Raw genomic sequence first — 27,864 nt, 5'->3', positions numbered from 1 at the left:
TCACGCTCTCCAACCGCAGCGTCGACTCTCCCCCCTCCCCCTCCCCGTTGCCGTGCGCGCAGCGTCCCCCTCCTCCGCCAACCTCCGCGCACGAGGAGCCGCGCCGGCCCTCGGTGCGCTCCGACCCCAGCGGCCGCTCGCCCGCCGCCTTGGGCAGGCTCTCCATCTCCCTGTCGGGCTCGCGCTCCGCCTCGCCGCCCCCCTGCCGGCGCTCGACCCTCGCGCCCCGCCCAGCGGCGGCGGCTCCGACACCGTCGGCGCCGCCGTGGGCCCTGCGGCGGCACGAGCACGCGGCGGCGGCGACACGGCGGCGGAAGGCGGCGCACATGGCCATGTAGACGAAGGGGTTGAGGCAGCTGTTGGCATAGCACAGACTGATCGCCACGTTGTAGGCGCGCAGGAACGCGTCCGAGCCGCTCGGTGCCAAGGAACTCTGCAGCTGCAGCAGCTGCAGGGCGTAGAAGGGGGCCCAGCACACAAAAAAGACAATGCAGATGGCGATGGCGAAGCAGGTGACCTTGCGCGTGCGGGCGTGCACGCCGCGGTTGTGGCCGGCGGGGACGATGGCCGAGTGCAGGCGCTGCAGAATTCGCCAGTAGGCGGCCGAGATGATGAGGAGCGGCAGCGCGAAGCCCAGCACGAACTGCGGGGAAGGTGGAGGGAAAGTGTGGGGTGGGACAGTGCAGATGAGTTTGTGCGGCATTGTATGAGGGAGCGACGAGAACAAGGGATAAATTATCGCAGGATAAACAGTTGGAGGCTACACAGTTGCAAAGCCGAGAAAGTGAAATGTGAAAGGTGGCTGAGTGGCGCACGGATGGATCTAATGCTGTCGTAACAGTTGTGGGTCATTGTCACTGAGCTGTTCGGTTTTAATTCTGGGCTGTCACGTGAGACTCCTACGAATTGACGTGCTATTGTGTTTGCACAAGCGAAGCAATTTACAGAACATGTGGGTTTTACACTTAATCTGACGATCTCCGAGTGCGAAGACTCATCCTCGATAGAGAGGCACTCAAAGAATCGCTCATCTGAAGATCTCGGTGGAAGTGTTGTCGAGTGGCCTTAAATTATGGCTGCATAACGGTACCAAGTGAAAGCAACGTTCCTGATTGGTATGTTTGAGTTCACGGGCGGTCCCGTTTAGCCAGTTTCCTGGATTTTTACAAAATGAGATCTGTGGTGTGTGGAGCAGCAGCAATAAACTAAAATATCAATACTGCAGAGAATGAGTACAGGGTCCTTAAGGAATATTTCCACAGCGAAAAAACGAGGTATTTAACGGTCGTAAAAGGAAACGCACGCAAAATCGAAAAAGAATGCGCTAAAATAATGTGAGAGCAAGAGGTGACGGGAAAAAGTTAGGTGCAGGTGCAAGCAAGCCCTATGATGGAGTCTAATAGGGACATAGAGTGGGGGAGTGAAGGGAGAGAACAAAGCTGTAGATAAGGGTGCTCCAGAAACGTGGAGCAGCAAAGTCATTAGACTTTTCACCAAACAAAGTAAAACAAATTTTTTTATAGGAATAATGATGCACTTCTGTTATATGAGATGCATTGTCTTGTTGTGGAGTTTTGCGTAAAGTCAAAGATAGAAAGTCATATTTAGGACCGAAACTCCATTGCAAAAAAACACTTCCAATGGGGCTTTCATGAAAGAAAAAAGAAAGGTGTCATGAATAGAATGGTAACATTCTCTTTATCAGCAGTAGCAGTCTTAAAGAAAAATGTTAATCCATTTTATTTACAAAACTTTTGACGGTGAAAATCCTGTAAATAGTCGTGTAATTAACATTTTCAAAGAACGCCGCACAATGCGGCCGGCCTCCGATGCGCATCAATCACAAAGGCCACGTGGCTGTTGCCATAGTGAAAACCCAACACCGCCAGCGCATGTGTGCGTGTGTGTGGGAGCGGTGATGCAGCGGTAAGCGCGCTGCGCTACGACTCCGGCGGTCCGAGTTCGATTCCCGCTCCTGGCCAACACCAGTGTTAGGGATTATCTGAACCAGTCCTGGGCCTCCCGTAGATCGACTCAGCCTCAAATGAGTACCTGGTGCAATGTGTAAACATTGCCACTGGGGGGACAAAGGCGGCCGGACGTGGTGTTGGCCATACTACGCCCTTGTGAGCTATGCCGGCCTCTATAGGTGCTAATGGCACTTGCCCTGACAGACTATGTTGGCTAAATGTGTTTTATTTTTGTTATACATGTGTAGTGACAAAGCGCCGACTGCTGTCCAGCAGCGGCAACTGCGGTGGACAGTTAGCATACACCCCGTCGAGCATATACACGGATGTGCCGGCAGGGTGGAGGAACTGGGGCAGGGGTCACGGAAGACCTCATCGGGAAGTCCCTGGAACCCGCTAGTGGGTTCGAGAAGGGAGGCGTGGTCAGGGCGGAGCCAGGGCGGAGCCAGGCCGCGCCGAGTAGAATAAAAGCAGCGGTTCTGGGAGTGGACTCGTCACGTCGTCGCTGTCATCTACACCGCCTTCGTCGCTGTCGTCTTCACTAGATCATTGCACGGCCGGATAATTGTTGGCTGTCTCAGTCGACGCCGTCAGTGTAACACGGTCAGGGTTGCGTCTAGGCGAGGGTATACGACATCCGAAGGAACATGTGAACCTAAGAGTGTCAATAAAGAAGGTGCCTCCTGCAAATACCTCGTCTCCAACTTGTGCTACACTACACATGTCAAAACAATATTTATGTTCAGGCCGTTTTGGCTTGTCTTGTTACGTCGTAGATTAGCTATGTAAAAGCGTGGTGCTAATTTGTTGATGTGAAATCTATATCAATTGTATAACCATATTTTATAACCATGTGTGTTGAATGGAACATCTAGGCACACTGATTAATTCCACGGTCGTCCAGAAAAATTTGAAAGTCACATAAATAACAAAGAATTTGGAGGTGGCTCATTATCTCCGAGGGATAATTCCCATGTTAGAGCATTGAGCTGACAGCATGGAAATCCTTGGATGCGATTTGCATGTTTAGCCGATTAACTTATTACATTTCGATTTAAAGCTTTCGTGACTGCAGGGATTCATCTTCTTGGTTCTTTCGGTAAAGTCACGTAGAAGGGAAGTAATAAAATAATAAAAATAAAACATAATAAAATAATTCTCACGACGTTTCGGCCACAACGCAAGCAGCCGTCCTCAGGTGAAACCAGGTCTGTCAAGGCGACAGCGTCTGAATGAAACAGCACACGTGCTTGGAGCATATATATAAGCTGGGTTGGAAGGGGGGGGGGGGTCTCAAACCGAACCATGTTCATACGTTTCAAGGTAAAGGTGCAGCCCTGTAGTCACATGTTCACACTCCTGCTGATAGAAAGGCCTCCACTCCGAGGTAGCTCTGCCTCCTCTTCCACACTGGCCGAATGTCTTAGAAGAGGTGGGAGTACCGACGAGTTTACGTACCGTATAAGTGCGTATGTTGAACGTCTTTGGCAACGTACGTAACCAACCGTGCCAATCGGAGCTTTAAGGTACCCACATGTGACCTGCCAATGGACTGTGGTTCCCACACTGACAGAGAGAGTTGGGAGGGGGGGGGAGTGGGGAGTGCTGGTGAAGAGGGGAATCGAACGGACGACCACTGGATTACAAGTCCAATTGTCTGCCCATTCGACCATGGTAGTACTCTTGTAGTGTTCTTCTCGGAGGCACACACGTGACTTGGAGGCAACACGTTTATTTCAACACCCCAACTGGGTAAATTCATAAACGTATTGAATAACATAGGTGATAGCAACTTTGAGTATTAACTAAGCCACAACGAGGCAACTACATAACTGGGTCTGTCAGTAACATTCTGACTGACCCACGATGCCGAGCGAAGACCAAAGATCAGAGAGACGTAGCACCGAGGGTTGATTCCAGAGAACAGCGCCGATTGGGGCTCGGGACTCGGACTTTATCGGCCGTGGTGTGGCCGGGCTCCGCCCTTGGCCACGCCTCCTTCCAGATCCTTCCTGAAGACTCTGGCCCCTACATCACGTGTCCCTCTCTCCCCCTTTTGGGCCCCCCTTGCCACCTCGTCCGGTCACGTGCCCTCTTGGGGTCACCCAGACTAGAGGCCGACCGAAATTCAGTTTCGGCGCCAAAAGTTGGAAAATGGCCTCTTTCGGCATACTTTTGGTTTCGGCCGAAATTCCATTTTTAACTTTCGGTCTGGTTTCGGTTTCGGCCGAAACTGATATTGACTTTCGGTCGTCACTCGTCAACCGAAGATCTATGTTTAGAATATAACGCTAGTGCTACGTCTATCACTCTGCCTATCGACTGGTCAGTCGGCGCTAGGCAATCCTATGCGATAGGCTGCAAACACACACACACATCAGCAGCAGCAGCTTGGGAGCGAGGTTACAGCCGCAACCATGGTCTGCTAATGTATATACGACCGGTCAACAAACGGCAGCCTGCATCTCCATCCGTGGGTGGAGTCTCTTTGGCGGAATGACAACAAAGTGCCTCTGTTGTCTGTTCCCAGCCGCCTGCCCGCCTTAGCTTATGTGTTGCGTTCGCTTCAGTCTACACGCATGTTGATACCGAGATTCTAAGTCTGACAATTAGAGGCCGACCAAAATTAGGTTTCGGTTTCGGCGCCGGAAGTTGGCAAATGGCCTCTTTCAGCACGGTTTCTGTTTCGGCCGAAGCCAAAAAGTTAATTTCGATTTACTCTCGGTTTCGGACTAAAGTCAATTTTTTACTTTCGGTTTCGGCCGAAACCAGAAATTCAGTTGCGGTTGGCCTCTAACCCAAACTGTCATGTCCTCACTCGACCTCTCTTTCACTGTCACTAGAACCATGCCCCCTAGGGCCTGCTTCCATGCCATACCCACTCTGGTGCCCGAGAGAGGCCCAAGACCCACAGTTCCATTCTTGTGATGGTAGCTTGCGCTAACCACCATAGTGACTCCATTTATGTCACTACACTCTCGTTGACAAAGTTCCCTAACATTACACTTGCAACACGACCATATTCGGCCATGTCCCTCATGCCACACGAGTCTCTCCGTTCTCAGACGCTCCGGCTGCTTTCTTCGCAATGATACATGTGGCCAGGTAATGTTGGATGAATCCCATTTAGACCAGGTCACAGAGGGCAGCTGACGGTGATGTATAGAAAATGCATGTTTAATGCTAACATTGACCCCGATTATAAGTTGAAAGTCTGTGCTCCGGTCGGTGCTCCCTGATTCCCCAAGAGAATCAGAGAATGCTCAAATAATTACCAATGTGAAGGTCATTGTGGGGAATAGATAGGCACGTTTATGCACGTGTTTAATTTTCTCCCCTACCGTATGCGTGCGATTATAGTTATTTTTTCAGGTGCGCACACTGTTACTCTGGCCGCTCTCTTTCCAAATGTATTAAGAATAGTTTCTCACATTGTTTATATATATATACAGTCTTACATAGTTAAAAGTAAATATTGTACCACCAAAAAGTATTTTTACTGTACTATGCCCCAACATCTGTGCTCTCAGCCTTCATGTGCTGTGAAGAAGGCACCATTGGCCAAAACGTTGCCGATTATATATTGTCTTGTAAGGTGTTGTTTACGAGTGTGTTTGAAGTTTTAGTTAATTGTGCTCGTGCGCCACTGCAAACGCAGCAGCATCACCAAATAATTGTGTTTTAATGTGGCCAAACAACCCACCACAGCGTGGAACGTTGAGGCCCTCATCCAGCAGTGGATCGATAAAAACGTCTATACACGGCTTGTAATTTTTATTTTTTTATCGGGTGGACGACTGATATTTTAAAACCCTGTAAGGATGAGATCCTGCTGTCTTGCTCGAGCGCTGGGAAACGCTGTGCATAACAAGTGGCTCAATTGAGCATGATGCCGACACACAACAGAAACGTGTACTGTCAGGCAGCGGGAATGCCTCGTTAATAATACATTCTAGGTATTACACATTTATAGCACATATTTTATTTTTGTTAACAAGCGTTGAGTAAATCGCATATGTGTCATGTGTGGTGTGCAATTATATTTCCGCAGTACATATGTATGGAGTGTGTGCGTGTGTAGATGGCAGTGGGGTGCCGTGGTTAGCGCGCTCGCGTTGTGTACATGTCGAACCTGAGTTTGATTTCCAGCCATGGCTAACACATCATTGGCGAGTTATATCCTCACCAGCCGGTCCTGAGCCTCCCTAGATATTGGAGTGGTGTGTAACCGTCACTTAGTGAAATAAAGGTGGTCGGGAGTGGTATTGGACAAACCACCCATTCCCCATGCGCTGTTCCAGCCTTCATAAACACTGCACACGACAACAGCACTTGCCCGAACAGCCTTTAAGGGGGATGTTTGTCAGCTATTTATTTACTTATTTAATGAAATCGTTTTTAAAGGACCTTCGTGAATATAAAAATAAATATTTAAAGCACCGCTAATTGGCAAACGAGAACTGCGTGTTGGGAAAATTGGATTTGCTCAGGGAAAATTCTGAGAATGTCAATTTGGATAAAAGGTTGAAATTTTTCTGTTTGTCACAAATTATCAAGAGGGGTTTAAAACAGCAGCCAATTAATTAGGCAGTGCGTGTCAGTGTGGATGTGTTGGGGGAAAACAACGTTCCTCATTGCATTATTAAGTTCGTGTTTCTTCGATGATTTTCCATAATGTTACGAGATGGCTGCAATCCTCCTGTCTTGCACGTCATGAGCAGTTTCATATGAAAGATGTCATCAACCAAGTCTAACTTTAGCTGCCTTATAATTTTACAGCCATATCCATTTCTTCCAGTTTTTTACTCCCAGCCTGATACACCACCATCACTCGTCGTTGCAGGCACTGCACTCATGCACAAACTCCCCTCCCCTGACATCACGAAAGAATACAGATGGTTGTCTATCGGCTTAACTCATGCTAATCCCGTGCCCGACCGTCCACACGGCCTGCCACATACCCCCCCCCCCGACCCCTTGATTCCTCCCCCCTCCAACACCCTATATAAACACGTTGTCTCTTAATAACTCTCTTCATACGCCTCAGTAATTTTGCTGGAGCAGGCTACACCTGATGAAGGTTTGCTTGTGCTGCTTCCGAAACGTCGTGATTTAATTTATTTGTTTTCATTTTAATTTATTTTATATTTTTTACCTACGTGACTTTACCGAAAAAACCAAAGAGTATAGTTTCATATGTATATGGAAATATGCACGCATATATAGTAGATGGGAAAAAATGAGTCGAGCAATATGAATGAACAAAACATCAATGTGAACGGCGAACAATGTCCTGACAATTTAATAAAACGCTGAATTAAGTAATTTTTGTTTAAATATCGTAACATATATATATATATATTTCGAGTATCTTATTGTTCAAAATGAGCATAGATAGGATTGTGTTCATTTCTCGAAGTGGGCCAAGCCAGTGGTGTAAATCCCGAATTCTTAGGCTGAGGACTACGCTCCATCTCTCAGGTAACCATCGTTGACAACCCACAGAGCAGTGATAATTTATTGACCACAGAAGAATTATTGGCCGACAGTTGTACAAAGTTGCGCCATGGAGTGTCGTGGTTCGCGCACCGCACAATGAACCCAGCGACCAGAGTTCGAATTTCAGACATGACTAACATTACTAGTGAATGTTATCTGAACCAGTCCTGGGCCTTCCTCCCTTCACAAGCTCTCACTGATCATTGTGGTGAAGCACAGTCAAACAACCCCCATGACCAAAAAGCATGGGCAGGCCTTCATCAACCAATGGATTTTTTAATTGCTAAAAATGTTTTCCCACGATAATTGTTAATTGTATAAATTATGAATGGCCATTATTGTTTGAAATATATAAACACCACATTTCATATCCGTATTCTGTACGGTCCAGGACATGAGAGGATGCGCTTAAATGTCACATCATTTGCTCCATTGCACCAGGGTGCCGCTGAGTCGGATTGTTGTCTCTGAATGCATTCGTCTAAACTAAATAACCAGCTGGGTTGTTCATCAATTGGTGTGCTCACAGCTGGAGCAGTCCGCATGCAGACAAGAGCTGGTTTCCGGCAGCCAAGCCTGTAATTTCAGCAGGGAATCACCATCCGTGCAGCATGTGCCGTGAAGAGAGAGAGGCAGTTTACAACACAGTAGGTGACCGCATGGGTATCACGGTCCACATCAGAGGCACGGGCAATGGGGAGCCAAAACAAGAGTTTTTTTCACCCCTCCACCCCGCCTCCAATGCCCAGGAGATATATTAAGATTTCAAATTGCCATTGTATATCATGCACATGAAATAAAACCACATAATGTCAATGGATTTATCTCGTTAGTAACGTCTGGCAAATCCAGCAGCATTTAACACGCCGTAGGCTTTCGCGACCGATGTTATGATTCACGATTGATTTTTTTTGGTGCGGATCGTGTGAGTAAAATGAGTGTCGTACACTCTCCTCCACCCGACACGGCCAAACAAATAAAGTTGTCACGTGAACATACGCGTTCATGAATTACTAATGCAACATTCTCCAGATTTCAAGATACCCCAGAAAATAAGACACACCCCAAAATTGTGCCCAGTGCAATGCGGTTAAAATAAAAAATAGTTACAAACACACCTACCAGATTATGACAGGCACCTTTAACTTTTGTTCTAAAATACAGGGGGGGAGCACATCTTATAAGCTGGAGAATGTATTTTTTTCAATTAAAGTTTTATCCGTGTGCACCACATTGCAGTTTTCAAAGTTTCAAAATGGTTTCCCACGTAGTTTCTGCGCACTGTATTCTGGTTTCCCATGGCAAAAAAAAAACGCAACTTGAACGAGGTAACTGTTACCGATTATTATTTTTACTTTCCTTCCAGGCTTAGAAGTGTTTCTGTATTGCTTTAACATGTTTTTTTCTTATAAATTTGTTTCGCGTATTCTCCGCCGTTGTCTTTAATGAGTTGTACCTTTTAACACATATTCTTGCCTAACAAAGTCCTCACAAGTTTATGTTATGCAAAAAAGTTCTTTATTTTTTTCATGCCTTTTTGCTGAAGGGGGAGTTGTTTGGGCAGACTTCACCCACACAACATGGGACCTTTCTTGCCAGTATCAAAGGATAAGAATACGTTTTACCCTTTCTGGCAATAAAACAGGTGTAGACCAATCAAACTGATGGTGTAGACCAATCAGTTTCAAAGACAATGCACCATATATTACCAGAGCATGTTTTTGTTTGCATGTTCACCACAAGTACGTGTGGTTAATGCAGACATTATTCCTTGCAAAAGGTTTCTGTTTGGCGTTTGAACGTCTTAACACAACTGTTTTATTGCCAGAAAGGGTAAAACCCCTATTCTTATACCTTCACCCGCACACGTGGTGAGCACGAATTGGTGAAGTTAGAAGCAGCACAGAACTTCTCCAGATATCGCTCGTCACAGGCGGGATTCAAACCCATCATATCCTACCCACAGTGCAATGCGCTAACCAGACCGTCATTTGGCTTACTTGACTATAGCTGTTAAGATTTGTATTATTGCAAGCCTGTGTTTTTTTTTAGTCGCTGCCAGATTAACAAGTTATTGTGAGAGACACGACTAGTTGGGATATACCCACACAACACCGATGTTAGTTAGCTGAAGCCAGCGATCTAACCCAAGTCACCGAGTTCATAACACAAGGGCACTTAACGCTGTGCCACGTGTCTATGAATGTGCCAAATTTAACAGAAATACATTATCATAACCACGGTTTTTTCATCTGCATAATTTCCGACGTAAAAAAAACACACAACTACTTAAGCAATAACAGCACGCTGCTGTGATTGTATTAAAAAAATGGTGAGGTATTTAGAGCTCGGCTGGAATTTACATTCGGTTCTCATTACTCATTCATGCCATGACCAATGATGATTCCAGTGCCTGCGCCAAGCTCCCCTTTGGCGCTCGGTGTCCACGAGTTAAATTTGTATAGTTGGGCCCTACAGGCACCACCTGTGCCACAGTGGACTTGTCCCAAAAACGCTCGGGTTTTTTTTCTCGACATGAGCCAATTGTGTTTGTGCATATGCGAAGGAGCTGTAGTATAGCGCTTGGCGTCCTGTACCACGAAAACCGGCGACCAGATTTCGATTGCCACTCACGGCCAATAACAGTGGCGAATTATTTCTACCGCCCCCAGGTCGACTCAGCCTTAAATGAATACCTGCTGCGGTGTGTAAACATCACCACTTTGGAGGCAAGGGCAGCCGGGCGTGGTGCTGGCCACTCACTACCCTCGTTTGTTGTGCCATCTGTCAAAGGTGCTCACTAACAGCACTTGCCCCAAAAATCTGTTAAAGTCCTGTGGATGCATAAGCAGAGGTGGTAATTGTTTGTTTTCGCACTGCATTATGAAACCGATCACTATAGTTCTATTATCAGCCACAGCTAACACCTGTCGGGCGAGTGGTAAAAGAACTGGTCCTAGACCTCCACTAGGTTCATTCATCCTTAAACGAGTACATGGTCGGGATACAGCCATTTCTGTCAATGCACCTGTTCAATGAGTCGGTTAATTGACCATACTTCTGTGATGCCGCCGCCACGAAGCTGTTCAGCAGGCGCCCCATCTACGACCTCGCCACCACCAAGCGACGGAGCCGACCCCGCGTCCCCCTCACCTCACCTCACATGAACACACCCGCACGCATTTCCCCCCCCCCTCCATAGAGCTCCGTGGGGAGGTCACCTGACCGACCGGTTTTTATCCGAGAAACCCATATCGGGATTAACTTTCACGGTTTCCAGCGACCAGGGAATTGGACGACCTCCCCCGACGCTACTTTGCACCGCGGCGCTGCGACCGGCCTTAAGATGGTATGGTCGCGGCGAAGGGCATTTGGCCACCGCGGTTGAAACGCATCCCCCCACACACACCCCCACGGGTCGACGAGACAGGCAGAGGAGGGACGGGGCGGCATAGTTTAGCGTGCCAAAGCAGGCTCGAGTGCGTAGGTGCCATTGTTAGGGAAGTTAAAGGATAGGGCTGGAAATGCAAATAATCAGAGAGGCGACTCGGACGCATAGTGCGCAATTGATGGGGCAGGTGGTGGAGACATGCGGAGGCTCCGCGCTTAACTTCCACAGCAGGCCGTGGTGATGGACGCCGCTGCATAATGCGCAAGACCAAGGCGCCATGCATGAGAAAGGGATTAATTAGAATAAACTCCGCAACACGCAGCGCATCTGATTAGCATAGCAAGGGCGCCCGGAACCAACGTACGCGTGCTGACAGGCGCGCGCCCATTGTTAAAGAAAAACTGGGAGGGGGCCGCCACCACGCTCGGAGCCGCATCCCTTTGATGTAGGGAGGATAAAAAGGGGGCGCAAAGGGGAGATCGCCCTCTCTTACTCCAGCACCAGGCGACAAGACGCTCTCCAGCCCAGCGACCCGGACGTCCATGAGACGCATCGAGGTATGCTGCGAGCACGGGATCAACGGAATGCCGTGAGCACCTAACAGTGAGTAAGAAGGTGAATTAGGATCGTAGCCGATAAATAGGGAATAGGTCCAGGGGTAGTAGAATAGGCCAGCCTCGTCGATTCATACTGACTCAAAAACCAGTCCTAGGTAGCAAACAATAAATCCTTAATAGCTGACCGTGTCTCCGTGTGATCTCGCTGAGAAGTGGGAACGCGTGTGGTGCTGTGTACACAGCGGCTCGCCACGTGGGAGCGCTGCGTAGAGTGGCACACGAGTGGGTGTCGCGTGTGTGCAGGTGTGTGCGCTCGTAGCGTGGGGAAATGGGTCTGCGCGTCCACAGGTACCAGCTCCGTCTACCGCCGCAGGGACTCGCGCGGTGTGAGGGCAGCGTCATTCGCCCTCCGACCCCTGACCCCCGTTTAGAGCGCGTGATTGGTGGAGAGACAACGCAGCATTTACAGGTGTAGTAAGTATTCAGGAGGCTTTGACGACGGGGTCGGAGGCACACTTATTTATTAACACCAACTTGTGCACAGTAACGGGTACACACAGTACTTAAGGGGGTATCGTCCCCTTCACTCGGCTACAGGGAGACACAACATCTAACCCCGCTAACCTACGCCCAAGTCCTCCACTACGGAGCTAGGGGAGGCTACCTATCCCAGCCCTGGTCAAGCTGGGATCCCGGCACCCTGAGTCTCCAGACCGGCTCTTATAAGAACGTCAGTCTGGGCTCTCGGGGCCACGCCACCGGCTTGCCCTGGTCGGCCCTGACAAGGACAGCGAGCCAGGGGAGCTCCGGGGCCTATTCTAGCTGGTCTTCAGTCTTCGCTGGTTTAAGCTAATACTCGACCTCGAGCCCTCCGGCTCACCACCTTTTATAGTACTCGGCCCCCGGGAGATGCCCGTGGGGGATGCAGGTGCGGACGTCGGTGTGAGCACCTCCTCTGTGTACGGCCCTAACCACGCCCCTTGTGTTTGTTAGCCATCCGTGCCCATACACAATTACACCTCTACATTACCCCCCCCTGTACAGCTCGCAGCCGTCCCCGGCTGCAAAAAAAATCAGAATAAAGGTGCATCCCTCCCCAAAACCGTGTGTGTGCCTCGCGTAATTTTAACAAGAACAATGACAACTATAACAACAACAACAATAGGAAGAGAAAAAAAATAACCCGACGCACCCCCCCGAATAAATACCCCATTCCCCAAAACCAACATATATACACGCACTCCGGACGCCTCCCCCCACTGTCCGCAAGGGCCCCCCAACGGCCAAACTCACAATAGTCTGCGCGTTTTGGCGCGCGTTCTCGCGGCGGGCCCGTCACAAGGGCCCGTCCCGGCACGCTCAGTGGCGGTTGTTGACGGTCCGGGTGCGAGAGAGTCTGGCTTCGCTGCCGAGTGACCCCCGACCCCTCCGGGAGGGGTTGGCGGGCGTGGACCCGTCACTCCTGTTGCACCTGGAGATGGAACAGTTGATGTCAGGTTAGGCGAGAGCAGCGACGTCGGGGAGTCGGCGGACCCCTCACACGTTTGGCCATGCGTGTGTGTGTGCGAACCACGGGGCGGCGCAATGAACGGTTTCAACCTTGAGGGGTGCACGTACCACCGACGCCTCCCCCATTTGACGCGAACGCATTGCGGCCACAAGACCTGTACGACCTCCACGGGCCCCCGCCACGGCCGTACCAACTTTGACGATGTCGCCAGCGGCACCTGGGGACAGTGCAACCATGCCCTGTCCCCTGGTTTCCATTTGAACACATGTACCCGCCCCAGCCGAAGCCTCTCGTTCGCCTTCTGGCGGAGTTCAGAATTTTTCATGGCCGCTTCCCGCGCCTCAGATAATTTGGCGATGTTAAATTTAACGTGTTCGGACAAGGCAGACTTCGCCTGAGGAGCCGAGAGCTTCAGCTGGGTCGTCACAGGGGGGTTAGCCTCGCGGCCATACATTAAAAAGAAAGGGGAAAATCCGGTGGCCGCGTGGGGAGCCATCCTGTAGGCTTGTAACACACCGGCAATGCGAAGGTCCCAATCTGTCTAGGATTCCGATACCTGCTGGGACAGCATGGACGTGACAGTCCGATGCAGCCATTCCACCATCCCGTCAGTTTGTGGGTGATACGGGGAGGTCCGAATTTTCTCCGTACCCAAGAGGTCGCACACCTCGCGGAGGAGTTTTCCCGAAAAATTCTTACCCTGGTCAGTCAGCAGCCGTTCCGGAGCACCCTTGTCGAAGACATAGCCCTGGACAAAGGCCTTCGCGATGGCTGCTGCCGACTGGTTGGCCAGGGGCCAGGCCATAGGCCATCTCGTGAAGTATTCGACCCCTGTCAATAAATACCTATTTCCCCTGGGTGTAGCGGGAAATGGGCCGAGAATATCCAGAGCAACGAGCTCGTTAACCCGGGAAACCTTTATGGACTGCAGCGGAGGGTTGGACCCCCTCGCTGGTGGCTTCCGCTGCGCGCATTGCGTGCACGACCCCAGGAGATCCCCCACGTCCTTTGCCATGCCCGGCCAGAAGAAATCGAGCTGGAGCATGGCAAAGGTCTTGTGAACCCCCAAGTGCAGGAGCTGCTCAGGCGCAGCCCATACCACCTTACCCCTCAATGCTGCAGGCACCACGAGCCGTTGGCAGCGGGATTTTCCGTCCCAGTGCATTAAAAGCCCCTGGAACAACCCCCACGAGTCAACGTTCGCCACCCCCTGACCAACCCCCCCGGTGCGACGGCGCAGAGCGAGGAGGGAGGTGTCCTCCATTTGGAGGCGTCCCCACTCCGCAACCGACAACCCCAGCAACGAATCCCTCCCTTCTTGCTCGATAGGACCCGAAGCCGAAGGCGCATCGGCGGCGGCCACGAAGACCGAATCGGTGGTCACGTTCGGGGGCCTACAACGCCCCGAACCCAAGAGGCAGGCGCACTCCGAAGTGGGTGGCAACCGCGACAGGGCGTCAGCGTTCGTGTGGCGGACGCCCTTACGATATGTGGTGACAAAGTCGTAGTCTTGGAGAATCTCCAACCATCGAGACAACTGCCCCGATGGTTGTTGAACCCGCAGGGCGTACTGTAGAGCGGCATGATCTGTATGGACGGTGAAACGCCGACCGTACAGATACGGGCGGTACTGCTGAATGAAATAAACAATTGCCAATAATTCCCGACGGGTAACGCAGTACCGTTGTTCCGACGGAGACAGTACTCGACTACCGTAAGCCACCACATGCTCTACGCCCCCAATGAGCTGGGAAAGCACGCCCCCAATGCCTGTGTTACTTGCGTCTGTATCGAGCAAGAAGGGTTGTGAGAAATCGGCGTAATTCAACGGCGGAGCCCCCACCAGGGCATTCCGGAGGGCGCGAAAAGCAGCCTCCTCCTCCGGCCCCCAATGAAACCTGACTCCCTTGGACGTCAAGGCATGCAATGGTTTCGCGATTGTAGCGAAGTCAGCCACAAACCGTCGGTAGTACGACGCGAACCCAATGAAACTCCTGACCTCTCCCACCGAGGTGGGAGTTGGCCAGGAGCTGACGCATTCCGTTTTGGCGGGATCAGTGGATATCCCCGAGCGCCCAACAATGTGACCCAAATACCGCACCGATTCGCGGAGCAAATGGCACTTCTGCGGTTTAAATTTCAAATTGGCAGCCCGCATTTTGAGAAAAACAGCACGCAACCTCTGGAGGTGTTCATCGAATGATTTGCTAAAGACGATGACATCGTCCAAGTAAATTAAACACGAATCCCATTGCAAGCCTGCCAAGACCAGTTCCATTAACCACTGAAAAGTTGCCGGTGCAGAATGTAAGCCCATCGGCAAGCGGTTAAATTTGAAGAGGCCTTGCGGTGTACGGAAAGCCGTCTTAGGTTTGGATTCGTCATCCAGAGGAAGCTGCCAGAATCCAGAAAGTAAATCCAGGGTGGAAAAGAATCGCACCCCTGCCAAGGCATCGAGCGACTCATCCATTCGAGGAAGCGGGTACGCATCTGCCACAGAAATTTTGTTCAATCGCCAAAAGTCGACAAAAACCGCAGTGAGCCGTCGTGTTTTTTCACCAAAACGATCGGCGCGCCCCACGGGCTGTTGGAAGGGGAAATGATATCGGCGGCTAGCATGTCATCAACGGCCGATTTGACATGATCCTTTTCGGCGGGACTCAACCGAAAGGGATTTTGGTGGATTGGCGCGCTGTCACCCGTGTCAATATGGTGTCGCAGCAATTTAGTACAACCAATATCAAATTTGTGTTAACTAAAAACGTCGCAAAATTCGTTCAGGAGAACTCGCAGCTGCGCACGCTGCGAGTCGGACAGGTCCACTGACCCCGCGCAAAGCGCATCCAGCCATCCGTCATCACAGTCCGAATGCGGTCGCGACGGAGGGTCGGTGCTTACGTGACCCACGAGTGGTTCCTCATAGGGTACCGGCGTTGTGTGTGCAAGCACGGTCCCTTGAGGAACCACGGCTGTTCGCGATCCTACATTAAGGACTGCAATGAAGGGGTCCCCATCCCCTTTCACCATGGTCTGAGCCGCTAGCAAATCGGGTCCATTGACCCCGGCCCGAGATGGTCCCAACAAGACCCCCCGATCCGCAACCCCTTCAGCAAACGGCCGACGCAACCTAAGAGGGACGAGCATCTGAGCCCCCGGGGGTACGCGCACAGTTTTTGTCACGAGCGCCTGCACGGTGGCAAATGCCCGACGCTCCGTGGCGGGGGAAGACAAAAATGTAACACGTCGGCCCGACGGGAGCTCGATGCACCCCTGGTCAATCAAGATACGAATGGGCATTTTGGCCAAGAAATCCGTCCCCAACAGGCACGGAACCGCGAGTGAGAAGGAAACCAAAACAGGTCCGGATAATTTAATGTCTCCAATGCAAATTTTGGCGCGGATTTGCCCAATGATGCCCAGCGAGCCCCCGTTAGCAGCATAGCATGGCACGTCAACGGGGAGCAAGGGACGACTTTGAACGGGAAGGATGTTATAAATCAAATCAGATATAATGGTCGCCGATGCACCTGTGTCAATTAAAATCCGCACCTCTACCCCATCAATATGACCGACCACGACCGACGATCCCGCCGACGCTGCAACGACCCGATGGGCGAGCGCCGACCACTGACCCGGTTGGAGCGCTCGCCGCATTTCAGAACAATCCGATGCAACGGCCGTCGATTTTCGAACCCTGTTCATTTCAGCGCGTGAGTGTGTGTCGGATGTGTGCATGGGCCAAACGTGTGAGGTGCCACGACTCGCCGTATTTCTCTGCTGGAGCTTGGGTGGAGACGGCGCGGCGTCCTGACGAGGTGTCGCCCCGCGCTGACGGGGAGCCCGGCATCCTGAAGCAACGTGGCCTTGAAGGCCACAGTTGTAGCACCGTGTGAGCGCCCCAGATGGCCTGGGCTGCTCCTGGCGGCTCGGTCCGTTCCGAGCCTGTGGTGCCGCCGATTTCCATTCCCCCCGCCACTCCACCCCGCAGACCTCCTCTGATGGGAGGGTGGCGGCCGTCATGGCATGGCCGGCCACCCTCTTGGCGGCCTTGCGACGCAGGGACCGCAAGCCCCCGTGGATGTGGCGCGCGACCAGCAAGGACGACATCTCTGCGTCGTCTTGAGCCAAGACGGCGACGTCCAGCTCATCAGCGAGTAGCAGCAGCTTTTCAGCCACCATGGCGTCCACTCCCTCCTCGTCCATCCGCGGGAAAGCTGCCTTCGCCAGGGCCAGGAGAGCCGTCCGGAAGGCCAGGGGCAATTCGTTGGCACCCCAATGACGATCGTGGAATAGCTGCCTGCAGTCCGAAGGCGGGCCATAGACAGCTGACAGCAGCTGCAGCGCCAAGTGCAGCATGGCGCGCTTTTCCTTAGGCGCCGAGGTGAGAGTAGCCAGGGCGTCGTTGTCCGTCCAGTTCGCCATCTCCTGATGAGCGATGAACCGCCTTTTGAAGCCCCAGTCTCCGTCCGCGCCCACGAATTCTTTGAGAGGCGGCAGACGCTGCTGTAACGCGACGTCCGTGGCTGCGGATCGCGCTCCGTCGTTCCCAGCAGACGTTACAGTGTGGGCGGGCTGCGAGCATGGCATCGCCGGTCGCTCCGTTGTTGACGCGCTGGCCGGTGTTGATGATGTCACGGCTTGTGCTTGGCCCTCAGCAGTCACCTGACGCGGGCCGGCCCCGCCCTCTGCTCGCACTGTAGTGATGGCGGGAAATTTAACCGCGAGCCGCGTCGGGGTGGCGGGAAATGTCGCTGCGCGTCGGCTGCTGTCGTCGTCCCGCGCAGCCCCTCCAGCCCCCAGCCGCGTGATCTCTTCCAACGCGGCGGCCGCAGCGTAGAGCAGCGCTGCCAGGCGGGAGTGAGCCAGCCGAAGTCCCTCGGCCGACGCATCCCCCCTTCCTGTCGTAGCAGCGCGGGTGTACTCAGCCCCGGCTGCTCCGATCCGACCTCGGCCATCTCTGGTGGCGATTCGGCCGTGGTGTCTTCCATCTCCGACTCCCTGGTACATGTCGTCCCTCGTGTGTCCATTGTTGAACGTTTACTTCTGACGCCAGATGTAGTAAGTATTCAGGAGGCTTTGACGACGGGGTCGGAGGCACACTTATTTATTAACACCAACTTGTGCACAGTAACGGGTACACACAGTACTTAAGGGGGTATCGTCCCCTTCACTCGGCTACAGGGAGACACAACATCTAACCCCGCTAACCTACGCCCAAGTCCTCCACTACGGAGCTAGGGGAGGCTACCTATCCCAGCCCTGGTCAAGCTGGGATCCCGGCACCCTGAGTCTCCAGACCGGCTCTTATAAGAACGTCAGTCTGGGCTCTCGGGGCCACGCCACCGGCTTGCCCTGGTCGGCCCTGACAAGGACAGCGAGCCAGGGGAGCTCCGGGGCCTATTCTAGCTGGTCTTCAGTCTTCGCTGGTTTAAGCTAATACTCGACCTCGAGCCCTCCGGCTCACCACCTTTTATAGTACTCGGCCCCCGGGAGATGCCCGTGGGGGATGCAGGTGCGGACGTCGGTGTGAGCACCTCCTCTGTGTACGGCCCTAACCACGCCCCTTGTGTTTGTTAGCCATCCGTGCCCATACACAATTACACCTCTACACAGGTGAACGAGAGCGTGCGGCGAGCTATGCCTCTCACACGAGCTCGCGGAGGGACGGACCAGGGAGGGGAGCCGTCGGGCGATGAGCCCAGCGACGGCAGCAGCTGCTCGCAGAGTAGCGAGGGGTCGGCGAACGGTGGAGCCCCTGCCATAGGCACGGAGCAGGGAGGGACTTCGGCGACCAGCGGCCCCAACACTTCACCACGCTGGTCAGTGCGGTGTTGGTGTGGTGTAAATGAGCGAACCGGGGCTGTTTGTCTCAGCAATGGAGAGACAAAAGTGGCCAGGTGAGGTACCGACCACACAACTCCCCTTTCCACAGGCCATAATAGGTGCTCGCTAAAGACACTTGTATCAACATGCTATGTAGGTATACGGGGGGTAGGGTCGCTGTCTTTGCCTGTGCCTGATGGTAATAATAATAATGCGCATTGGTGGCAAAGGATATATTTGCGCCTATATTTATACCCGGCAAGGTCAACTTGGGTGCAAATCCACATCTGGTGGTGGGATGTGTGTACATCGGTTCTCGGGAGAAAACGATTGCAGGCTTTGGTGCACGTAGCCGGCACAACACGTCTGCCACCGCCTTGCCACTGGCGGTGATGTAGACAAGCCATTGTGGCCATTCAGACAAAACCATAGACTGTGTAGTAAACCACTGTAGTCTCGCGCTCCTGCAATGGAGGAGGAACAGCACAACTGCACGAACTCTCTCCTGAAGGCCTCTCGTGGCTCGTAGACCTCGACATTGACATTTAGCTTGTGACTATTTTGCCATGCGCATGAAAGAAAAGTCCACAGATGGATGAAGGCTTTTCTATACCCTATGGGGCCATGGGAGGCTATTGGGGTTGGACCACAATGGACCATGCTGGTTTGTCAGTATAGGAGCAAATTAATGAACAAACTATTTACCAGAAACAATGTTTTTTTTATGTCGAGCTTGTTACACGTTATCTGTTGTTTCCCCCTCCTTTAGAAAGCTGTATTCTGGTTTCTTTAATGACAATAAAACGTGTAAAAAAATGTTTAACTTTATCAGCTAAGGCCTACTGAGTTATAGAGCTTTACTTTTTCAGAAGAGACCTGGCCACAAATGATAGGTCAACGAAATGTATAGCAGCCAAATACTCTAAATGCATGTTCAACATAAATGCGGAGGGAAAACCCAGAAGACCCAGTGAAAAATCCACACGACCACGGGGAGAGAGACATGCAAACTCCAAATATACAGGCGTGAGTGTCAGGATCCAACCCACATCCTCCTGTAGAGGCCGACCGAAACTGAATTTCTGGTTTCGGCCGAAACCTAAAGTAAACCGAAAATAAAAAATTGACTTTCGGCCAAAACCGAAAGTATGTCGAAAGAGGCCAGATTGCCAACTTTCGGCGCCGAAACCGAAACCGATCGGCCTCTACCCTCCTGTACACCAGGCGAGGTAGTTAACATGCCTGCTGCCCACCATACAGTGCACAGCCTATACCACCTGTCACGCATGCTGGTCACCCATCCAATCACTATGCAGGCTCAAACTTGCTTAGGCCGCAAGATCGGGTCCTGGCTACTTTGTTGTCAACACAGCCATGACAAGTGTTTAGTAGTTGCACTTACCTCACATGTGCATGCAAGTGTTAGTGTTGCTAATGTACGTGTGTTTGTGCATGTATTGTGGGAGAGCGGTAGTGTAGCGGTTAGCGCACTGCACTATGAACCCAGCTGACCGGGTGCGATTCCTGCTCACGGCCAGCACCGGTGACAATTATCTAAACTGGTGCTGGACCTCCCCTAGGTCGACTTAGCCTCAAATTAGTTCCTGGTGCGTTGTGTAAACATGGCCACTCAGGAAACAAAGGCGGCCAGGCATGGTGCTGGCCACCAACCGCCTCGTGTGCTCTGCCAGCCCTCATAGGTGCTCACCAACAGCACATTCTCCAACAGTCTGTTAAGTCTACACGGAGATCTTTGTCCTTGTGAGAACTCCTTTGGTTGGATTTCGGTTCTGCTTATGGCCAACATGTCTGAACTGATCCTAGGCCTCCCCTCGGTTGACTCAGCCATAAATGAGTACTTGGTGCAGTGTGTAAATATCACCACTGAGGAGTGATGTTGGCCGCCTACTGCCCTTGTGTGCCATACCCACCTTAATAGGTGCTCACTGAAAGCACTTTCCTCAACAGTGCTCACCAATGTATGTATGTTGAACTTCTTCAGCACCGTAGGTAGTCAACTTTGCTAATTGGAGGTGTTGAAACGGCTATACGGGGGATCTTTGTCTGTTAAAGGTAACCCGTATTTACATTTGTCCTCAAAAAATAAATTTGTAGGCTTACAAAGCATGCTGGCGTCCAAACCTAAATATGGATAAAATGCACCAGCTCATCATCTCAAAGTCCACACGTTTTTGCCAAAGGTGATCGCTTGATAGTACAAATATTCTTCTTGGTTCTGTCGGTAAAGTCACGTAGAAGGGAAATAATAAAATAATAAAAATAAAACATGATAAAATAAAATTCTTACGACGTTTCGGCTCCAACAAAGTACAAATATTCTCTTAATTACAAGCCCAAGATGATTTGAAGCTTCACGGCTAAGAGTATAAAATGACTCTGTGCTTCCTATCGTAATTATAAAGTTTTTGAAGATGGAATGTGGCCATAATTTGGAACCTATCTACGTGACTTTACCGAAAGACCCAAAGAATATGGATTCCTGCAATCACGAAAGCTTCAAATCAGGATTCAAATTAACCAGCTCAACACCTCCACCCCCCACTTGTATACCTGTACAAAAATCACATTTTAATTTCTAGCCAATTTATTCTGAAGGTTAAACAATCGATTTGATTGTCCAGAAAATGTACGGCTCTCAATCGTGAATTGGATGAGTAGGCAATTTAGACTAAACCTACTGTGCAGATAAAGCATGACTGGCGGAAATTAACATTGTCTGCGGAAAATCAGGCTTATTTATAATTGTATGTGCATGTATAATAAGTATATGCTGTCGTGAGAATGATCAATTTAAGTCAGGGTGAAGTTCCTGGAAAACATGATGTCAACTGATACGACGTGAACTGATCAGCTATTTCCCATGATAATTAACTCAAATACAGGAAGATGTGTTCCCAGCACTCCCAATACTCAACATGTAAATTCTGAACACATCACAAAGTACACACTTTAATGAGAAGGAATAATACTAAACAGGGGAAAGTACTTGATATAATTACACACAAAGTGTAATTATTGTTTTTCTTGCGTATATTGTCCGCATTCTGTCTCTATTGCGAGTCGAGTCATTACGTAACCTTGGTATTTACTGCTTTTGTATTGGATTTTACCCATATGTGAGTAGACATTTTATGGCATTTTTATAGCAACGAGATATTTTGATATAAAAGGCGCTTTATAAAATAAAACATTATATTTCGTGCTTTTTTTTCTTCTCACGTATCTTTTGTGTGTCGTGCTGGCCTTAAACGGTGCTCGCTAACAGTCTGTTAAACGTCTATACGAGGGATATTTTTCATTGTGTCTTTGCGTCAGTGCGTGTCTGTGTGGGGAGAGTGTATGTGGTTGTGTGTTGATGAGTGCGTGTGGATGTGAGTGAGTTTGTCTCTGTATGTATTTGTGATTGTGTGTGTCTCTGGGAAGCGGTTGTGTAGCACAATTAGAATATTTATCCTGGAGGAATCCTATGAGCTATAAAGCTCTTTTTCACAGATGTCCAGAAGGGGCGGGTAACAACACATCCAAATAAAACTAAACCATCTTCTCCTACCAGGCAAAGCCCACTGAGGTATTAACTTATTTATCAAAAGCGACCTGGTCACAAATGATAGCTCAACAAAGTGGCTTATCATTTAGACATTTATAGCAGCAAAATAATCTAAATAGTATAAACGCGTGATGTTTCTAAATGTGGCGGGAAAAACCGAAAAACCCAGATAAAAATTCCACGTGACCACGGGGAGAACACGCAAACTCCAAATATGCAGACGTCAAGGTCGGGATCGAACCCCCGACCTCCCGCATACCAGGTGAGGAATATAACATCCAACCACCGTGGTGCCTCTTATAAATAAATACACGACATGTACACGTTCAAATTGCATCATACATTCCCAATCTTTGGAAAGGCAGTAAAACAACAGCAAAAACAGTCCCAGACCACACCAAAACAACACACAGCCCCTCCAGAAATGTTTTACATTCAAATGTAACTCAATTAATTGTTAATTATTACTTTTACAAATCACATTTGAAAATGTGGCTGTATCCAGCATTCTGAGTCAGAATATGTTTTGAAGGGTTTATGATGTTAAGTGAGGAAACAAAGTTGTTCCAAAGCGTTTATGCTGCAACAGCAAAGGCTTTGTCACCTATTCCAATTCTTGTTCTTGGGATAGTAAAAAGGCAATTATATGGACGCCTGAGGTTTCATGGATTTTGACAATGGAATGAATTAGCTAAGTATAGCTGCGAACCTGTCCACCCGAGTTCGATTCCCGCTCACGGCCAACACCAGTGACGATTATCTGAACCGGTCCTGGGCCTCCCCTAGGTCGACTCAGCCTCGAATGAGCGCCTGGTGCGGTGTGTAAACATCGCCACCCGGGGAGTCAAAGGCGGCCAGGCGTGGTCAGGTGTGACGCGGTAGTTTCGAATTCACTGCTCGGCACGGAGAGACATAACCCTCCGTGCCGTTCGGTGGCCGATCCAGCCCCTCTACCCGCACCTCCCGCCCTTCCCCTGTCCATTGCTTGCGGCGCAGCACGGCCAACAGCCGTCAGCCCTCACCACCGGCCCTCTCAACTCCCTCGGTCGTGCGTGAGCAGTTGGGAAAATAGACATGGAGACACAAACACACAAAAAGACAAATACGAAGACAAAAATCCCCGCATAACCTTAACAGACTCGAGGAGCAAGTGCCGTTAGCGAGCACCTATAAAGGCCGGCACGGTACACGAGGGGGTGGGTGGCCAGCAACACGCCCGGCCGCCTTTGTCTCCCTAGTGGCGATAGGTGCTCATTTGAGGCTGAGTCAACCTCGAGGAGGCCCAGTACCAGTTCTGATAATCGTCATCGGTGTTGGCCGTGAGCGAAAATCAAACTCGGGTCGCCGGGTTCGTAGCGCAGCGCGCTAACTGCTACACTACACACTGGTGGAGACAGTGGGGGGGTGGCACGTGCCTCCCCAATGATCCGAACGAAATCCCTAATTTCGTTTGGATCATTGGGGTTTATTCGTAATAAATCGGCATTTTGCGACCCCCCACTGCCACTGTGTAGCATATTATGTGACCGGCACTCTATGAGATGATAGGACAATAGTCTGAGTCCATAATTGGCAATAAGTAAAGGCAAAGCAGTTATAAGTGACTCAGAATTGTGCGCAGTTGCGTATACAGTACACGACTTCCCTGAAGACATTCACCTTCAGCGAGCGCGATGCCGATCACACAACACGGTTCGAATTCGACCCTCGATCGATGGCTGTGCCATCGCCGCACACGCGTCGAATAAAAAGCAACGGACAAATCCTTACTTAGTAACAACTCCTCTATCATTTTTCATTGCTGGAGGGGTTGCCCCCCTACCTGAAAATCCTGGCTCCGCCATTGACACTACCACACATGGAGACACGCAGAAACCCAGAGACACGGATACACGTGTAGATACGTCGACACTCATACATACACGCAGACACTCGCACAGTTGAGCAACTTCTCGTCACGGATTTTGACAGCGCCACTTGAATCCATTGTTCTGTATAAGATCAGTATGAACCAGGTATTGGGAATTTTCTCCAAGCTGCAACGCATTACCCCCCACCACCCACCCACTCACCCGGGCCAACAGCGAGTTTTCGGTTTGCGTGTCCTGCGAAGATGGAGTAAGCTTCATCGTGTGTGTGTATATCGTGGAATGAAAACGTTTGAGAAGCACTGATGGCAGCGGCGTAGTACTGAAATTGTCAGCTCAGGGCGTGAGGCAATCGGTCAGGTGGGGCCCCAATCTTTGATTCGTTTCGCACGGTCGCAGCTACGCTATTGTTATATATCGCGGTTCCTCTTGCCTAATTGCAATGTTACGGAAACTCCTGTTCTTTTTACACTCATATTGAACACATATCTCATGATTGGTTGTCAAGGGGCCCCCAACTCGTAGCTTTGGCCACCCGGTGGGGCCAAGGCACCCCCTACCAGCCCCACGCTCAGAACGCTACTTACTGGTGAAGCCCAGGGCTTCACCAAATAGTTCGAGAGCCGCATCACACGCATAGCTACTTGTACACATACACAGGTATACAACAGATGACGAACACAATTTTATTTAAATATAAATAAAATAGCTGATGGAATAAACTTGTCTATTTAGGGGTGTCCCCCCCTCCCTTAGTTATTCTTCAACAATACAGTTTTACTTTTGTAAATGTTGTCGTCACCAAGATATTCCACAATGACCCGTTCCCTGCTATATTTAATTAATTATCATTATGTTTAAGATTTTTTTTCTTTAACTGGCTGCCGACAAAGGGGTCAACCAAAGAGCCACATTCGGCTTCGAAGCCACATGCTAACAACCCCTGGTATAGTATGTTATGTATAGTCGATATGTGTATATTGTGTAGTCTATATGTGTATGGTGTATATGTGTATATGTCGCAGTAAGTAGTGCACACCTCGGTGTAGTAAGTATAAAAAATATCAAGCACCTGCAATATAGCCGACCTCTGCTTTTTTTGAGGTCATGACCGAGACACCTATTGTGTGTGTAAGCCGTTTGGTACTCAGTTCCCGGGAACATAACGTGGCAAAATTACTATCTCGCAATACCAGAAGTGCGGAGAACTGCGTGTAAAATGTATGTTGGCTTGAGCCGTGGATTAGTATTATTATGCAACTGGAAGAAAAAAAACTGGGACTTGTAACGTCCTGGGAAAACGGACAGATTTCCCAGGACTGCAGCTACTTCAATGATATGACGTCCTAGGAAAGCTATGAAGAAAAGCCATCGCTTAAAATTCTGTACCATTGTCTGTACTGGAGACTCATGGTTGCAATGTTCTTGACAAATGCGTCGAACGGAAACGGAAAGGCTTCTTCACAATTCTGGCAAATCGCCTGATGAAGCTGGTTGTAATCACCAGCAAAACGTCGTTACTCAAATTGTAAATGTTGTGAGTTTACTATCCAACACACCGGTGTGATGCACGTTTTGTTTACGCGACAAACCGTTTGAATTGTCTGTGTTTGGTGGTGGTGGTGGTGGGTTAACGACACATTTATATTTACGCGATCTAACCCGAAAAACACGTTATCGTGAATACGATCGGTCGCGAAAGCCCACGCGTTAACTGAATGTGCCTAGTTTGTCTTAACTGTGTCGGGAAAACCCAAGTTTCCCCACGTGTCAGAGCACTTGATCCGATTCTCTGAAGGCTCAACTTTTGCCACTGCGCGCTCCCTACGGCCGACCCCGCCGCCACCGCCACCACAGCAGCAGTAGCAGCAGGTGCACGCCCCTGCAATCGCACACCTGGTAGAGCGTGAACCAGTAAATGTCGCGTTCCTGGTCGGGCAGCACGATGCTGCAGGCCTCGTCGTCCTCGGGCAGCAGGCGAACGTACAGCCAGTACGGCGTGGCGCTCAACAGCGCCAGCAGCCACAGTGCCACGATGGCAAAGGCTGCGGTGCGTGGCCGTCGCAGGCGCAGCGACAGGGCCCCGAGTGGCCGCACCGTGGCCAGGTAGCGGTCGAGCGTGAGCGCCGTCAGGAGGTACGTGCTGCCGAACTGCGTGGCTGCGTCGAGCGAAACGATGAGGCGGCACAGCTGCGCCCCGAAGCGCCACGAGCTGTGGCCCAGCAGCTGATGGCTCAGTAAGGGCATGCAGAGGAGGAAGAGGAGGTCGGCGAGCGCCAGGTTCAGCATAAAGATGTCGGGCACGGCGCTTCCACCGCCACCTGCGCCGGGGCCCGACGCGGCGCGCCCGCCGCCGCCGCAGAGGGCGCCGCCGGCCCCGGTGCCCGCAAGAGCGGCGCGCCCCCGCCGTCCGCGATGCCCCAGGCGAGGTGACCTGAGCAGCGTGAAAACCACGAGGCCGTTGCCCGTCAAGCCGAACAGGCAAATGACCGCAAACACCACTGGCATGACGAAGTCCTTGTATTGGTCTGCAGCTTGGTCTGTGGGAGAGGCGACGGGGGTGGGGGAGATCACGTTATACTTTTTTATTTTACCAGGTAAGGCCCACTGAGCTATATAGCTCCTTTTCCGGAACGACCTGGCTATCACAAATGATAGCTCAACGAAGTTTATTATCACGTGGATATTATAGCAGCGAAATACTCTTAAATGCATGTTTCTAAATGTGGAGGGAAAAACTAGAGGACCCGGAGAAGATGCACGTGACCGCAGGGAGAGAGACACCCCAAACTCCAAATATAGAGCAGTTGTCAGGGTCGGGAGAAAACCCACGACCTCCTGCATACCAAGCGAGGTAGTTAACATCTCCTAGCCACCGTCACAGATCAGTGGACCCCTCACAATGGCGATGGACAATGAACTTTGGCAGAATCGTATGGTGTAAAGTGGATATGGGTAGGTCACATCACGATAACAACTCACAGGAGAGACAATTATATCTGGACTGGAGACTGAGGGAAGGCAAGAGAAGCAGAGGTTTGTTATTCAATAGCTAATTTTAGGTAACTATCCACATGCATCATTGGAATCTCCTTTGCCAGTAGAAAAATATGATAATTGTTTTTTTACCCTTTTATCTGGCAACAAACTGACACTTTTTTTTTTACAAGGGGTCATGTTTTCATTGACCACAATATTGTGGTATTGTGGTCAATGTACTTTAACGAGGGTGAATAACGTGTCAGTTGAGGGTCATTTAAGCCTGTCACAGGGCTCTGTATTGTGCCTCTGACTTTGACACAACACCTCCTTCTGTTCGTTATGCCCTACCTATGTATTTCAGTACTCGCGGGAAATTCTTGGGCTACAGGTGTATTACTCACGTGAGCAGTTGGTGCCTGTGCATGAATCATGCACAGCGGGATTAACCCTGTTTTAATAAAGGGTTGGTGGTCAACAAATATTACTGGAAAACGATGGTCCCAAAAATGGGAATAGGCTGATGGACCAAACTTTGTATTTACGTGTTTTAGACACTGATTTGTTATTACCCAGTCTCACCATGCTTGCCAATATTATTCAACAAATTGTTTGTACTTTGCTCAATGGTGACGTGGTCTCCGTGAACAAAACATGCCAATCAATTGGAGAGTAAACCCACAAGATTTACAATTCGAG

At 50.5% G+C, this 27,864-nt stretch overlaps 1 protein-coding gene across 1 annotated transcript; it reads right to left on the bottom strand.

Annotated features, from left to right (window-relative positions):
• On the bottom strand, positions 1–26,532 carry LOC133347813 (melanin-concentrating hormone receptor 1-like; the record flags this gene model as incomplete). The annotated part of the gene is made up of 3 exons (XM_061560443.1): positions 1–7; positions 93–643; positions 26,083–26,532. Coding segments are annotated over 3 exons (1,008 nt in total), but the record flags the coding sequence as incomplete, so codon positions are not given.
• Positions 26,533–27,864: the final 1,332 nt, after the last annotated feature.

The sequence above is a fragment of the Lethenteron reissneri genome, chromosome 3, assembly GCF_015708825.2.
Source record: "Lethenteron reissneri isolate LAM-NWPU_2019-01 chromosome 3, ASM1570882v1, whole genome shotgun sequence".
In the NCBI taxonomy this organism is placed as follows: Eukaryota; Metazoa; Chordata; class Hyperoartia; order Petromyzontiformes; family Petromyzontidae; genus Lethenteron; species Lethenteron reissneri.
Note: the sequence above shows the minus strand (reverse complement) of the source record. Positions and strands in the feature narration are given on the sequence as shown.